Source organism: Canis lupus, chromosome 9 (assembly GCF_048164855.1).
Source record: "Canis lupus baileyi chromosome 9, mCanLup2.hap1, whole genome shotgun sequence".
Lineage (NCBI taxonomy): Eukaryota > Metazoa > Chordata > Mammalia > Carnivora > Canidae > Canis > Canis lupus.
Genome location: NC_132846.1, coordinates 12,195,860 through 12,212,174, shown reverse-complemented (window position 1 = coordinate 12,212,174; position 16,315 = coordinate 12,195,860). Strand labels below are relative to the sequence as shown.

The 16,315-nt window shown below is 37.6% G+C and overlaps 1 protein-coding gene and 1 long non-coding RNA gene across 2 annotated transcripts; one reads left to right on the top strand and one right to left on the bottom strand.

Annotated features, from left to right (window-relative positions):
• Nucleotides 1-3,448: 3,448 nt before the first annotated feature.
• Nucleotides 3,449-15,041, bottom strand: LOC140639788 (uncharacterized). The gene is made up of 3 exons (XR_012036415.1): nt 14,821-15,041; nt 14,623-14,715; nt 3,449-3,598 (listed from the first exon to the last, which is right to left on the bottom strand). It is a non-coding gene; the product is annotated as an uncharacterized lncRNA (long non-coding RNA).
• GPR33 (G protein-coupled receptor 33) lies at nt 10,204-16,260 on the top strand. Its single transcript, XM_072838177.1, has 2 exons — nt 10,204-10,510; nt 14,554-16,260. Exon 2 carries the CDS (start codon nt 14,560-14,562, stop codon nt 15,577-15,579), a length of 1,020 nt encoding a protein of 339 aa, XP_072694278.1. The 5' UTR covers nt 10,204-10,510; nt 14,554-14,559; the 3' UTR covers nt 15,580-16,260.
• The last annotated feature ends 55 nt before the right edge of the window (nt 16,261-16,315 follow it).

Genomic DNA, 16,315 nt, shown 5'->3' with positions numbered 1-16,315 from the left:
GCTTAAGAGACATGAAAGGACAGTGAGCTGTAATAAGGCTGATTCTGATGTCAAAACTTAAAGAGGACTTCCTGTCCGAGGACTTCCTTGTCTTACAGCAAACTATAAGGAAAATTTATCTTCAGGAAGCTACCCTTACTAGTTATTTTAAGGTCAAAATGTTTTGTTAAGAAAGTCATCACTCTAGTTGTCTAGTTCTCATGTGTAGAAACTTAAACTGAGTTTAAAAGTTCTATCTTTCACTTGATCTGGAAGTATGAAAATAATATATGTGGAGAAAAGTCAGAATATTATTATATTGCCTGCTTTATTTTAGTTTTAACATTCAATACTTAAATGCAAAGTGTTTTCCTTCTATTAGGTAATGGCTATTTATAGCACACTATAAAAGAACACATTTCTTAAACAAGCCATATCCTAGACCTATACTGTCCGATATGGCAACTAATAAGTGTGGCTAGTTCAAATTGAGATGTGCTTTACATTGTAAAATACACAGCAGATTTTAAAGACTTAGAACAAAGCAAGAATGTAAACTGTTAATAATTTTTGTATTGAAAAAAAAAGGGGGAGGTGCCTGGGAGGCTCAGTTGGTTAAGCATCTAACTCTTTGGCATAGGTCATGATCTCAGGATTGTGAGATGAAGCCTGACATCCATCTCCTCACTGCGCATGAAATCTGTTTAAGATTCTCTCTCCCTCTCCCTCTGTCTCTGCCCCTTCTAAAAAATAATAATAATTTTTATGTTGATTACATGTTGAAATGATAATACTTGAATATGTTGGATTAAATCAAATATATTGTCAAAATGAACTTTTTATTATTTTAATGTGACTTCTAGAGAATTTTTAATGAGGCTTGTATATTTCTATTTGGCAGCATTGCCTTAGATTTTTACCTAGTATTACCATACTAGTTTACTGATATGGCAAACATTTACAACATATAATTAAAAATTACCAGACAGGATGCATGTTATTAGTATCCTGAGTTAGGAATAAGAATATCAGACTTTATTCTGGTCTTTTGGAGATATCTCGGGCTTACAATTTACTTTAGAGGATTGAAAATGTAAAACCTTTACCAGTATGGAACAAAATAGAGAGCATGAAACTAATGCACACAAATGTAGTATACACACAGGACACCTGGGTGACTCAGTCAGTTAAGCACCCAGTTCTTGATTTCGGATCAAGTCATGATCTCAGGGTCATGAGACTGAGCCCCACGTCAGGTTCCAAGCTTAGCACAGAGTCTGCTTGATATTCTCTTTCTCCCTCCTTCTCTTTCTCTCACCCATGCATGCCTGTGTGCATCTGTGCGTGTGTGCGTGTGTGTAGTAGTAATAGTAGTAGTAGTAGTAGTAGTAGTAGTAGTAGTAGTAGTAGTAGTATACACATGTCTTAAATCCTTTGTCTCTCTTTCTCTCTGTCTTCATCACCACTACCCAAGTCCTACCTTTGTTTCTTGCCTGGACTAATAAATTAGCTTTCTTTTTTTTTTTTTTTTTTTAAGATTTTATTCATTTGGGATCCCTGGGTGGCGCAGCGGTTTGGCGCCTGCCTTTGGCCCGGGGCGCGATCCTGGAGACCCAGGATCGAATCCCACGTCGGGCTCCCGGTGCATGGAGCCTGCTTCTCCCTCTGCCTGTGTCTCTGCCTCTCTCTCTCTCTCTATCATAAATTTAAAAAAAAAAAGATTTTATTCATTTGAGAGAGAGTGAAAGAGAGCACAAGCAGGGGTTAGGGGTGGGAGGAACAGAGCAGAGGGAGAGGGAGAAGCAGGCTCCCTGATTAGCAGGAAGCCCCATGAAAGGCTCAATCCCAGGACCCTGAGATCAAGTCCTGAGCTAACAGCAGACGCTTAACTGACTGAGCCACCCAAGCACCCCTAAAATAACCTTTTAACAGATGTAGAAGATCCTCTTTGATGCCTACCCATAACTCCTTGACTTTACCATATCAGTCCTTGCTAGCCAGAATTCCTTCGCCAGAATCTACTTTCTACTTTTTCCCCCCCAAAGCTTTCTCTGGCCACAGGATCCCACTCTGCTCATGTGTGTGACAGAGGAAGTGCCAAGAAATTAACATCCTCCGAAAGGATCCCTCAACCAACAACTGACAGGAGTTGGGTGTATAAATACCCCAGCTCCTTGTTCTTGGATGGAGTAACCTAGCATTGTGTTCCAAACCATTTCTCAGAGTTCTACAATGGGCTTATGTGTGAAGATACCCAAAGCTGTATCTTGTTTAATAATTCACCTTTTATTTGTTCTGCGCTTCCCTATCTCTCTTTACCCAGGTTTCCTGGGATTGGTCTGTGAATAAACTAGTTGCCCTAGAATCCTGTTTCAGAACCCAAACTAAATGAATTGGTCTTCCTACTTTCACTCTCACCACCCATCAATCCATTCTCCATCTCAAAAGTCAGTTTATCTTTTTAAACTGCCACAGTGACTATATCACTTTTTATCTGAAACCTCTCAATTTCCCATCACTCTTAGAAAGACCATCCAGTACCTTAGTTTCAAGTTTCTTGAAATAGACTGCTTTACTACCTGAGTTTTGTCACATTGGAGACCTTACCATCATGCATAACTGCTATACTTTGAAAATTGAAAATTCCAGTATCTCACACTCTGACCATAATCTTCTATCCTCATATAAACACTACCGCTCTGCCAGCACCAGACCTCAAGTTCCTCAATCCTTTCTTCTCATCTATCAAATTGATCATGGCTTTGCACAGTCCCTGTTCTACCTAAACACCTAGCAATATCACGTCTACTGCTCTCTTATCAGCACTGTTAATTCTGTTGGTCTCTTCCCCTGGTAGTATCAGCTTGCAAACCACCAGCCCTGAATATTTCAAGGAAGCCATTAGCCCTAAATATTTTGACAATCTGCTTAAGCTTCAACATCCAGGTTGGAAGCAAATGTATCAGCAGTAAATTACTGCTCATAGGTGGGCACTTGACGGGATGAGCACTGGGTGTTATTCTGTATGTTGACAAATTGAACATCAATAAAAAATAAATTTATTTAAAAAATTACTGCCCCATAATTTAAAATGTGCACAATGAGGTAATTCTCCCCCTTCCCAAGAGGATAGACCCACAAATGAGTGTTCCCCAACCTCAAACAGACCCTTAACAATACTCATTATTTTTATATACCTCTTATTACTTTCATTGGAAATTCTAAACCTTCATCACTTTCCAACATCCTTCCTCTGTTCACTTTCAGATTACCTTGGGTTTGAATTTGCAGGGTAACAAATCTATCCAGGGTATTAACTCTTTCACTTCTATAGAAAGCCTCTCCCTCCACCTGTGCTCCAAACCTCAAACTTTTCTCTCCCAGAACTGACCTGAATCCAAGTCCTCTCATAATTAAGATCTGGGCCAACTTCCCAACCTCACTTTCAGCTTCTCCTCCAGATACATCCTACCTGCAGCTCCAGGAATACAGTCCAGATATGGAGAGGATCTGGAGCCTGATGAGGTGAATTATATCCAACAAGGCTAGGAGCAAACCCCAGAACTCTCCTGAATAAAGCTCAATTCTTGTTTCCAGGAAGGCTGTCATAACAAGGACCCTGCCAAGGAGAAGAATGCAAGTCATAAACCATGGAATAAAGTTAAAAAGTCATGAGCCAAAGATTCCAATAAATGGAGAGACCCAATTAGGAGAGCAAGAACAGATAAGAAATAGAAAGGTAATGCTCTACCTCTTTTCTCTTTTCTTTTTTTTTTTTTTTTTGGTTTGGAATGATAATTTTTTTAATTTTTTATTTTAATTCCAATTAGTTAGTGTACAGTGTTATAAAAGTTTCAGGTGTACAATATTCAACAATTCCATACATCACCCACTGCTCATCATAAGTGTACTCTTTAATCCCCATCCCCTATTTCCCTCATCCCCCCACCTACCTCCCCTCTGGTAACTATCAGTTTTCTCTCTATAGTTAAGAGTTTGTTTATTGGCTTGTCTCTCCCTCTCTCCCTTTTTCCCCCCTTGCTCATTTATTTCTTAAACTCCACATGAGTGAAATTATATGGTAATTATCTTTATCTAACTTATTTTGCTTAGCCTTATGCTCTCTAGCTCCAGCCACATCATTACAAATGGCAAAATTTCATTCCTTTTTATGGCTAAATAATATTCCATTCTCTCTCTCTATACACACACACACACACACACATCACATCTTCTTTTTCCATTCATCAATTGATAGATAACTAGGCTGTTTCCATACATTGGCTATTGTAAATAATGCTGTTATAAACATAGGGGTGCATAAATCTCTTTGAATTAGTGTTTATATATTCTTTATAATGATAAGTTTTAATGCTTTTTATTTGAAAGTCAGAATTAATATTATTTTTTAAATTTTAAAAAAGATTTTATTTATTTATTCATGAGATACATAGAAGAAAGGCAGACATAGGCAGAGGGAGAAGCAGGCTCCCTGCAAGGAGCCTGAGGCAGGCCTCAATCCCAGGACCCTGGGATCATGACCTGAGCCAAAGGCAGATGCTCAACCACTGAGCCACCCAGGTGTCCCTATTTTCATTTTTTTAAAGATTTGATTTATTTATTTAACAGAGAGACAGAGCAAGTGAGCATAAGCAGGGGGAGGGGCAGAGAGAGAAAGGGAAAAGCAGGCTCTCTGTAGAGCAGGGAGCCTGATTCAGGGCTTGATCATAGGTGCTCAGGATCATGACCTGAGCTAAAGGCAGACACTTAACCAACTGAGCCACCCAGGTGCCCCTGAAACCCAGAATTAACTTCTTAAAAAGCAAATCATTGAAAGCACCGTCACCATCACTGAAAAGCCACTACATACAAAATGGAAAATGTAGGGATGCCTGGGTGGCTCAGTGGTTGAGCAACTGCCTTTGGCTCAAGATGCGATCCCGGGGTCCTGGGATCAAGTCCCACATCAGGATCCCTGCATGGAGCCTGCTTTTCCCTCTGCCTATGTCTCTGCCTCTCTATGTATCTCATGAATAAATAAATAAATAAAATATTTTTTAAAAAAGAAAATGCAGTATGCATAAAATATACTTTCTGGTAGAGAAATAAACCACTCCAGTAGTAATCTATTAAATGTAACTTTTCTTGAACAAACAGTGCTCTGTTTGTATAAAATGGGAATAAAATAGGATGGTGTTACCTTATGTAATTACATATGTCTGCCTATTTAAATAATAAGAGACTTCACATTTTTATACAGAGTCCAATATACTTAGGTCTATTATAAAATAGTATTCTAAGGAAATGTTATAACTTTAATGATAAACTGGTAGTCTAAATGGTCGTAATTACAAAGAAAAATTATCCACTAAAAAGGACATTAGAGAACATAAAAGATAGAACGAAAAAATATTCCTTTTAAAAAATTTTATTATTAAAGTGTTGTTGACATACAATGTTATGTAAGTTTCAGATGTACAACAGTGATTCAACAATTCTATACATTTCTCAAGGCTCACCATAAGTGTTGTCACCATACATAACTACAAATTAACTACATTCCCTATGCTGTACTTTTCATCTCGGTGACTTATTTATTTTATAACTGGAAGTTTATACCTCTTAATCTCCATCACTTATTTCACTCATTCCCCCACCCTGCTTTTCCTCTTAATTACTGTACAATTGGTTACTTCATATCATTCCAATCCCATTAAATGTCATCTACAGAAAGATCCCCCAACTACCCTATCTAGAATAACCAATTAGGTATTCATCACATCTCCATGTTTTATATTCTTTATAATACTATAGTGCTAGGTAATATTTCTTTATTAACTTTAATAACTTTATTATTGTCCATTTCTTCCCACTAGAATGTAAGCTCTATGGAAACAAAGCTCTTCTCATTTATTCTGTATCCCTAATGCCAAGAACAGTCCTTCAAATACTTCAAATATCTGATGAACAGTACATAAATAAATTAAATCTCAGGGATACTCTGCATTTTTTTAAAGACCTCCAAGTGATTCTGACATCAGCCAGAATGGAGACCACTGAGCTAACACCTGCTTTGTTCCTACTATGCTGGGACATAGAGGGCGGTAAGAAGTGATCTTGAAAAATGCAAAACCAGGCCAAACAAAGCACTGCTCACTTTTGCTAAGCCTTTAACCACACTGATTCTAAGACCTAGTATATGCTCTCCTCAACATTCCTAAGCTAGTCATTTCAGGAACCATCTTCTTTAATAACTATAAACATTGAGACAATTATTTTGAACTATTTACCATAAGATACCTAGGAATAAAACTAACCAAAGAGGCAAAGGATCTGTACTCAGAAAACTATACAACACTCATGAAAGAAATTGAGGAAGATATAAAGAATGGAAAAAATGTTCCACGCTAATGAATTAGAAGAACAAATATTGTTAAAATGTCTATGCTACCTAGAGTAATCTATACATTCAACACAATCCCTATCAAAATCAACTTTTTTCACAGAGCTGGAACAAATAACCCTAAAATTTGTATGGAACCAGAAAAAACCCTGAATAGCCAAAGGAATGTAGAAAAAAACAACCAAAGCTGGTGGCATCACAATCCCTAACTCCAAATTCTATTACAAAGCTGTAATCAAGACAATATGGTCCTGGCACAAAAGCAGACACATAGATCAATGGAACAGAACAGAGAACCCAGAAATGGACCCACGACTATATGGTCAACTAATCTTCAACAAAGCAGGAAAAAATATCCAATGGAAAAAAGTCTCTTCAATAAATGGTACTGGGAAAATGGACAGCCACATGCAGAAGAATGAAACTGGACCATTTTCTTACACCATACACAAAAACTCAAAATGGATGAAAGACCTAAATGTAAGACAGGAATCCATCAAGTTCCTAGAGGAGAACACAGGCAGCAACTTTTGTGACCTAGTCATAGCAACTTCTTGCTAGACACATCTCCAAAGGCAAGGGAAACAAAGGCAAAAATGAACCATTTAGGGATTTCATCAAGATAAAAAGCTTTTGCACACCAAACAGTCAATAAAATCAAAAGACAATATACAGAAGGAGAGAAGATATTTGCAAATGTCTTATTAGATAAAGAGCTAGTATCAAAACATTTATAAAGAACTTATCAAACTCAACACCCAAAGAACAAATAAGCCAATCAAGAAACAGGAAGACATGAACAGACATTTCTCCAAACAATACTTACAAATGGCCAACAGACACATGAAGATATGCTCATATCACTTGGCATCAGGGAAATACAAATCAAAACCACGATGAGATACCACCTGACACCAATTAGAAGGGCTAAAATGAACAAGTCAGGAAATGACAGATGTTGGCGAGGATGTGGATACAAATGGAGTGATCCGAAGGGGCACTTGCACCCCAATGTTTATAGCAGCAATGTCCACAATAGCCAGACTATGAAAAAAGCCCAGATGTCCATCGACAGATGAATAAAGATGTGATGTGTATATATACACAATACACACACACACACACACACACACACAGTGAAACACTACTCAGTCATCAAAAAGAATGAATTCTTATCATTTGCAATGACGTGGATGGAACTAGAGGGTATTACGCTAAGCAAAATAAATCAATCAGAGAAAGACAATTATCATATATCTCATTCGTGGAATTTAAGAAACAAAAGAGGATTACAGGGGCAGAGAGGAAAACATAAACAACAAAATCAGAGAAGGAGACAAACCATAAGAAACTCTTAATCATAGGAAACAAACTGAGAGTTGCTGGAGGGGAGGGGAGTGTGGGGGATGGGGTAGCTGGGTGATGGGCATTAAGGATGCCACATATGTGATGGGAATTATGTAAGACTGATGAATCACTGACCTGTACTTCTGAAACTAATAATACATTATATATTAATTGAGTTTAAATTAAAAAATAAAATAAAATAAAATTTACTTTGTACAAAGTACTATATTAAATACTGAGGGATTAAACATGAAAATCTTGGGATGCCTGGGTGACTCAGCAGTTGGGCGTCTGCCTTTGGCTCGGGGCGTGATCCCAGAATCCGGGATTGAGTCCCGCATCAGGCTTCTTGCGGGGAGCCTGCTTCTCCTCTGCCTATGTCTCTTCCTCTCTCTCTCTGTCTCTCATGAATAAATAAATAAATAAATCTTAAAAAAAAAAAAAACATGAAAATCTCATGCAAGGGAAAAAACAGAGATTTTCTTTCTTTCTTTTTACACTTAGGAATGAGAAAAGAGACTCAGAAAAGTTATACAAATAAGTAGCAGAGTTGAGATTTCTATATAGGAGTTTTTTTCTATCATATACTTTCTTGTGCAATCAATATAGTGCATCAGTATTTTTAGTGTACATTATTTCTGTCCCAACTCATTTATTAACTAATAATGGAATCTAGGAGAAGCTCTCAAATATCTCTATGGGTCTTAGTCTATTCACCTATAGAATCAGGAATTAAATGAAATTAATTCCTTGGTGTCTCTCAGCTCTAAAAATTATATACAAAGATGAGTTCCTAGACTTTTAAGCATTTGATTTTGCAACATCATCTGCTTCCACATTTCCATATATTTCATACTGTGATTATATCAAAACAACATAAAACAGTTTCTGTTTCCATGACTGCTTTTCTTGAAACCACCTGACTTGATGTGAAATATAAAAGTGAAATGAATGAAGTCACATCACCAAAGCCACAGAAGAGAAGATAACTTCCTCAAACAGTCTGCTTATTTCCCAAAAGAGTTAATGTCATTGGTTTAACTATCTATTCGAAGAAAAAACTCACTAATTACAGTATTTCTTTTTTTTTTTTTTAATTACAGTATTTCTGAGGACAGTTATTAAAGAGTTAAATTTTAGGCTCTTTAATGGTGGTACTAACCCTTGTATATTTGGGGTGTTAACAGTATCTAATATGTTTGTTATTTATTAATTTTACTAATTATAAAATTTGAAAATACAGAATGAAAGAAAGAGAAGGAAAAGCATAGTCCACATCCCCCACCTTTTTTATCAATAAAACAGCAGAGGGCAGTGGAAGGAGCCCTTGTTCTTTTATTGGTGAAAACTACTGTGAATCACTTAACTCTGCACCTCAGTTTGCTAATCTTCAAAATTAGCAGATTTGAATAAAATAATATCTCAGGCTGCTCCCAGATGTGTGAATTAACCCAAAGGGCATGAAATCTGAGCAAGAAATCATTCTTAGAATCCAGTAGCAAGTTTGAAAACTTATCCTGAAGCAAAGAAGATCAGTTCTTAGGGTGAAAGTCACAGTCTCAAATGAATTGAGAACTAAAATTTAAGCCTATTTCTAACAAGGCTACAGTAGCAATGAAAGCATTAAGATTCTAACACAAACTAGGTAACTGATTCCTGAGCTTCTGCACTGAAGCCACACAGAGGTTTTGATGTATTTTTCTCTACTGGCAGAGCAGAGATCAAGAGGAAACTGAGCGGGAAAGAAATTAGGACACTAGGGTCGACACAGAAGCTAATCCTAAAAAATTTCAGAGATGTATTGGACAGAAGAAAATAGGAAATGTAGGACTCAGTTCATAAATATATTACCTGTGTTGCGGATTCCTTATAACGAGATCATCTTCCATGATATGGTACCCAACTCTGTGTTCTTCACAACCATTTTTAACAATTGTACAGATGCAAGCAAAAGATAAAAGTCTTCATCTTTCCCAACTAAATAATATTAATCTTTTCCCTGCCCTCACACATTTCATTTTAATGCGAAACTCAATTTTTGTTTTTCTTCCTATTTTCACTCCAGCGGGATTAGGTAGCTCATTTCCAGACTCACTTTTTTCCATGCTTGATATGTACCACTTCCCTATGTACCCAACACCATGCTCCACATGCTAATGAACATGCTACCCTCAAGGCAGAGTGGGTGCCTGATGGATGACCACATATGAGAAGATCATTTTTATTTTTATTTATTTTTATTTTTTATTTATGATAGTCACCCAGAGAGAGAGAGAGAGGCAGAGACATAGGCAGAGGGAGAAGCAGGCTCCATGCAGCGAGCCCGACGTGGGATTCGACCCCGGGTCTCCAGGATCGCGCCCTGGGCCAAAGGCAGGCGCCAAACCGCTGCGCCACCCAGGGATCCCAAGGATATCATTTTTAATCAGTGTTTTAACACCTGCAACAAGTTTATCGACCCTAAATAGAATGACTGTTTATGGAATTTTTTTTTTAATTTCCTCTTAAAATGGAGAAAGGACTTGAAGAAGTACTCATTTCTCTACCTCCTCCTCTTTGGCATATATTTCACAGAAAAAGGAACTGGGAAAGAGCAAGAAGGCCTCAAGGAATATTTAAATAGTAGGTTCAAAGCTGGGGAATAGCATCAGTGAGAAGAAAGGCAGATGAAATGAAGTAACAGTGTCACTGATTTTTGTCTCTGTCCGTGGAGAACAGACTGCTGGTTTAGAATCACTCTGGCCTGCCTAAGACCATCTGACATGCCGATATAACTCCAAGGTAAGAGTCCCTGGGCAAGCAGGTTTTATCCTGGTGCTATCATCTGAAATAAACCATCTAGGTTTACTCCAGATCAGCTTCCAAACCCCAGAAACTACACAGGTGGCATCTCTTTATGATTCACTGAATCATATGAATCACTTGATGATTAGAACTGAATCACTTGCTGTAAGGAAATTTGAGAAAATGAGTGCACGTCTTTCTAGTCTCTGTAGCAGGCAGTGAGGAAGACTATAAGTGGCTGTGCTATTGCCGGAGGACAGTGCCTGCCACAGCAATGAACTCAACAGGAAATTCAGATGCAGAGTGTAGAGACCGTGCAATCTCCAATATATCAAAAATCTCCATATTTGAGCATTATAAAGGAAAAGTATCATTTGGGGGAAGGCCAGTGCTTTATTTTTTAATTAAATGCTGTTGCACTACACAGGATAGGTCATTGCTAATGATGAACACACTGTTGAGAGAAGAGTAAGTGAATTTAACTCTTGGGAAAGTTTTTAGAGCTTTAGTATGAAAGATAGAAAAGAACATACTACTTAATGTCACTTCTGTACTACTACATTACAATAAAGTATCTAAATTAACACAGATCAGCTTCCTGAAGTTCTCATGCCCATCCCGACAGGAGCAGTGTTCCCAAGCAGAGGTGGGGTCTACCTGAAAGCCAGCATGCCAAAGGTATCACTATAGCAAGGTCTCAAAATAACTCTAAATCTGAGAATTTCTGCCCCCACAGAAGAACATTTTGATTCTTCTGGAAATCACTGCTGGAACTCTAGAATTCAGCAGAGAGGCTTTGAAGAAGAAAGGAATGTCACCTGCAGTAATAAAATAATAGGTAAAAAGTTAGAGTGCTTAATGTATGCCATGAAAGGAGCTAAGTGTTTTATATACATTATGTTATTTCATCCTCATAAAAACTGATTGGGGTTTAGAAGGTGAAAGGGGCTCAGAGTTAAGAGTCCACAGAGCGGGTAAGTGGTAGAAATAGAATGGAATCCCAGTTCTGTGGGACACCAGAGCCCAGGTTCTGCCCCACTAATTTATACTCAAGTACTTTAAAACCATGTTAAAAGATCATTGAAAATGAAGAAATATGGGATGCCTGGGTGGTTCAGCAGTTGAGTGTCTGCTTTTGGCTCAGGGCCTGATCCCAGAGTCCAGGGATCAAGTCCCACATCGGGCTCCCTGCTTGGAGCCTGCTTCTCCCTCTGCCTGTGTCTCTGCCACTCTCTCTCTCTCTCTCTCTCTCTCTGTCTCTCACGAATAAATAAATAAAAATCCTTTTTAAAAATGAAGAAATCTCCTGGTATATGCAATAAATCAAAGTTCCTGGGAAAATTTATATACTTTTCAGAACCACTACCCATATTGATTTTGTTCAATTCCTATATTACTTTCAGATGCCCTTCTAGAGGTCACACAACTGTTTAAAAATAACTTCCCTAAAATTCAGGTATCCAGTGTCTTATACACATACACAAAAAGACCACACACACACCTCACAGACATACAAACACCACATAAATACACACTACATAGATAAATGCACACAAGCCACAGAAACCATACACTATACACACAAAGGCCACACATTACTGTACCACAGATACAAAGATCACACACAAACACACACACACACACACACACACCTCCATGCACACCCAATGGATTCAAACACACCACAGAGACACACACAAGACTATATATCCACATATGCAGACAACTGCACCTGAGATATACAGACAGACCACAGACACACCACAAAGACAGATACACATACACAGATACACAAAGGCCATCCATACACAGTATCAGAAATTCTCCATGCAATTTTGTTTCTCCATTTCTACTCATACCCCAATATCTACCCAGTTTCCACCATATTTATCATCTCAGTCACATCGCACCTCCTGCTGCTGGTCTGTTTTCTCCATCCCACTGCATCCCAGATCATGAACACAAGCTCTTTTCCTTCAATTCCCCAAAGCAACCACCAATACAAGACAGTTGTGATTAATGAGAAGGGACATTACACCATGTTAAAGCATAGCAAATGGATTAAACCTGAATATTAGACAATTCCTCATTTTAAAGCCTCTGTGTCATTTCTGCTTTTCAGAATATCTCACTGACCTTTTCTCCTCTTCAAGCTTCCTAACCTCCCGCCGTGTTTTTCCTGAGGCCCCCCTCTCTGAAGACCATCCTCACTCCTCCCTCTTCTCATGGCTCCAGGGCCTTCACAGCCTCTTTCCCAGGTTCCTACTCTTCCACTCATCGTTGCCTACCTATTCCATGTCCTTACACTTCATAGCAGACTACTAAGGTATTTTCCTGAAGAGGGCCATTTTTCTATTTTGGAGAAAAATTTTGCAACTCCCTTAGAAGGCAGAATTAACTTAAAGCAATTGTGGTTTTAATAACAATTATTTCTTCTCTATATATATTCTTAGAATGTTTTTGCTTAGTGAAAAAAAAACATCAGCAATCTCCATTAAAGCAATTTATCCAATTCATCAAAAACCAATTTGTTGCTATGACTATCATATATAGTAGCTATTTTCCAAAACATTCTCAGATTCATATTTTCAATACTACAGGAATAATTATCCAAGAAATAGGATATTTTGTATAATCAAATACTCAGATTCATGGAGCATTAGCAAAACACTACACATGAATTATAATTTTCAAAGAAATAACATAAAACACTGGTAGGGTTCCCCACCTACCACAATGCTGGCACCATGGGAAATGTTGATAAATAAGAAATTTAACCCCTGTAAACCTCACTTCCTCTTCTGTTTAAATATTCGTCTTTATGAGGAAAAAAGAAATGACTTTTTTATAAAGCTCCTAGCATATAAAAATAATTAGATAAATGTAAACTCCTTGACTTTTCTCCCTCTTTTCTTTCCCCAAGTAAGGAAGAATTAATTACCACTATATTCAACAGTACATGTTCCTCTTTGATTGATAATTTTGAAGGCACTTTACAATCTTTTTCTGGGGGTGAGAGCATAGGGAGAGGGAGAGGGAATCTTAAGCAGGCTCCATGCCCAGAGCAGAGACTGAGACAGGGCTCAATCTCACAACCTGAGCCAAAATCAAGAGTCAGACCCTTAACCAACCCTAGAGCTGCCCAGACACCCCAGCATGTCACACTATTATGGTGCCCTAGCCTAGGGCTCCCAAATGAGTATTGGTTCTTATCATGTGTTGACTGTTAAACTACTAGCTAACAGCATTTACTACATATAATAATTAGCTCATGGGAGAAACCTAATTATAGCTCTAAATGATTACTGATTTACAGTAGTTGTTAATTTTGTTACTCAATTTCATTACAACATTTGCCCTGACCAAGTCTTAGTCAAGTAAAACTGATCCTACACTGCTTTGTTCAAGAAGTTATGACCCACAAGGAGGGTCAGACTTATGGTTCATTCCTAAATAGAAGATTTTTAGCTACCTAAATTTATTGCTTCAAGTCAAAATATCCCAAACTTTATTTCTCTTTCACATTAATTTCATCTGTATTATTTCTATTTTGGATGCTCAAATTAATCTGCTCTTAATTCTTCATACAAAATAAAAATAAAAGGCTTATGAAAATATCTGATTTGTAATATTATGGAAATATTGTCATTTTATAATTTTTTTAAGTAGGCTCCATGCCCAACGTGGGTCTTGAGCTCAAAACCCTGAATTCAAGAGTTGCATGTTCTACCAACTGAGCCAGCCAAGTGCCCCTTTGTTTACCATTTTAAAAATAGTGTCATTTTCATTAAAGAGGGCACATGATGTAATGAGCACTGGGTATTAGATAAGACTGATGAATCACTGAACTCTACCTCTGAAACCAGTAATACATTATATGTTAATTAATCTAATTTAAATAAAATAAAATAAATAAAAATAGTGGCATTTTGACTATTACTATGCAAAAATTACTGTTTGCGTTTCCATATTTAACCTTTTAACCTTTTTTTTTTTTTTGGCTTCTTTTTTGTGGTTATTTTCCTTGTCTCTCTCTACAGGTAATTATGGATCTGATCAACTTTACTGATTTGCTCAATGTCTCCACTTTAGGAAGAAACAGCACTCACTTTCCAGCTCCTGCCTCAAACGCGATCATCGCCTTTCTTCTGTGCATGTCCGTTATAATTGGTTCCATCACCAATGGCCTCTACCTGTGGGTGCTTAAATTCAAGATGAAAAAGACTGTCAATACACTCTTATTTTTTCATCTCATTCTCTCATATTTTATTTCTACGTTGATTCTACCATTTATAGCCACCACCTACCTTCAGAACAATCACTGGAGCTTTGGAACTGCCATGTGCAAGGTCTTCAATGCCACTTTGTCAGTGGGGATGTTTGCCTCCATTTTCTTCCTCTCAGCCATCAGCGTTGACCGTTACCTTCTCACTCTTCACCCAGTGTGGTCACAGCTGCACCGAACCCCACGCTGGGCTTCCAGCATCATCCTGGTAATCTGGATCTCTGCCATTGTCCTCGGCATGCCCTATTTGATTTTCAGGGAGACACATGATGACCATAAAGGAAGAGTGACCTGCCAAAATAACTATGCTGTGTCTCCTAACTGGGAAAGCAAAAAGATGCAAATATTAGGGGAAAAGATTCATGTAGCCTTTTTCATTGGCCGCTTCTTGCTGGGCTTCCTTCTGCCTTTCTTTATCATCACCCTTTGTTATAAAAGAGTAGCCAACAAGATGAAAGAGAGAGGCCTGTTTAAATCCAATAAGCCCTTCAAAGTCATGGTGACTGCCATTATCTCTTTCTTTGTGTGCTGGATGCCCTACCATGTCCACCAGGGCTTACTTCTCACTAAGAACCAATCAGTACTTTTACAGCTGACTCAGATACTTACAGTGATAACTATTTCTTTCTATGCCATCTTTTCTCCTACACTCTACCTGCTTACTGGGGAGAACTTCAAAAATATTTTCAAAAGGTCCATTCTTGCTCTGTTTGAGTCAACATTAAGTGAGGACTTTTTGGCAGAAAGGACACAAAACCTAAATTCAGAAGCCTACATTTAAATTTTGGATCCCAGAGCAAACAATGGACTCAGTCAATTATACCACCAGAGATGTACCTTCTACTTTTATATAATATAATCCCTCTATTATAGAGATATCCAGGCTGTACTATGGTTAGATCTACGAATATTAAAGAGGCTTTAAGAAAGCAAGCAATGGGTGATGTTGCAAAGGTCATTATTTTTACTGTTTTTATTGCGGTAAAATATAAACAACATAAAATTTGCCATTTTCACCATTTAAAAATGTACATTTCAGTAGCATTAAGTGTTTCGTAACCACCACCACTATTTCCAAAAAATTTTATTACCCCAAAGAGAAACTCTGCACCAATTAACTAGTAACTCCTCATTTCCCCTTCCCTACAACCCCTCATAACTTCTAATCTGCTTTCTGTCTCTGTGAATTTTCTATTCTAGATATTCCATATAAGTAGATAGATACAACATTTCTTATTTTGTGTCTGGCCTATTTTGTGTAGCATAATGTTTTCAAAGTTCATCTATATTGTAACATGTATCAGAACTTTATTCTTTATGGCTAAATAATATTCTACTGTATGTTCATTCCATTGTGTGTTTTGTTTATCCATTCTTCTGTTAAAGGACATTTGGGTTGTTTCTACCTTTGGCCATTGTGAATAATGCTCTGTGAACACTGATAATATAAGTATGTGATTGAGTCCTTGTTTTCAATTATTTTGAGTTATTTTAAGTTACTGGGTCTTATGGCAATT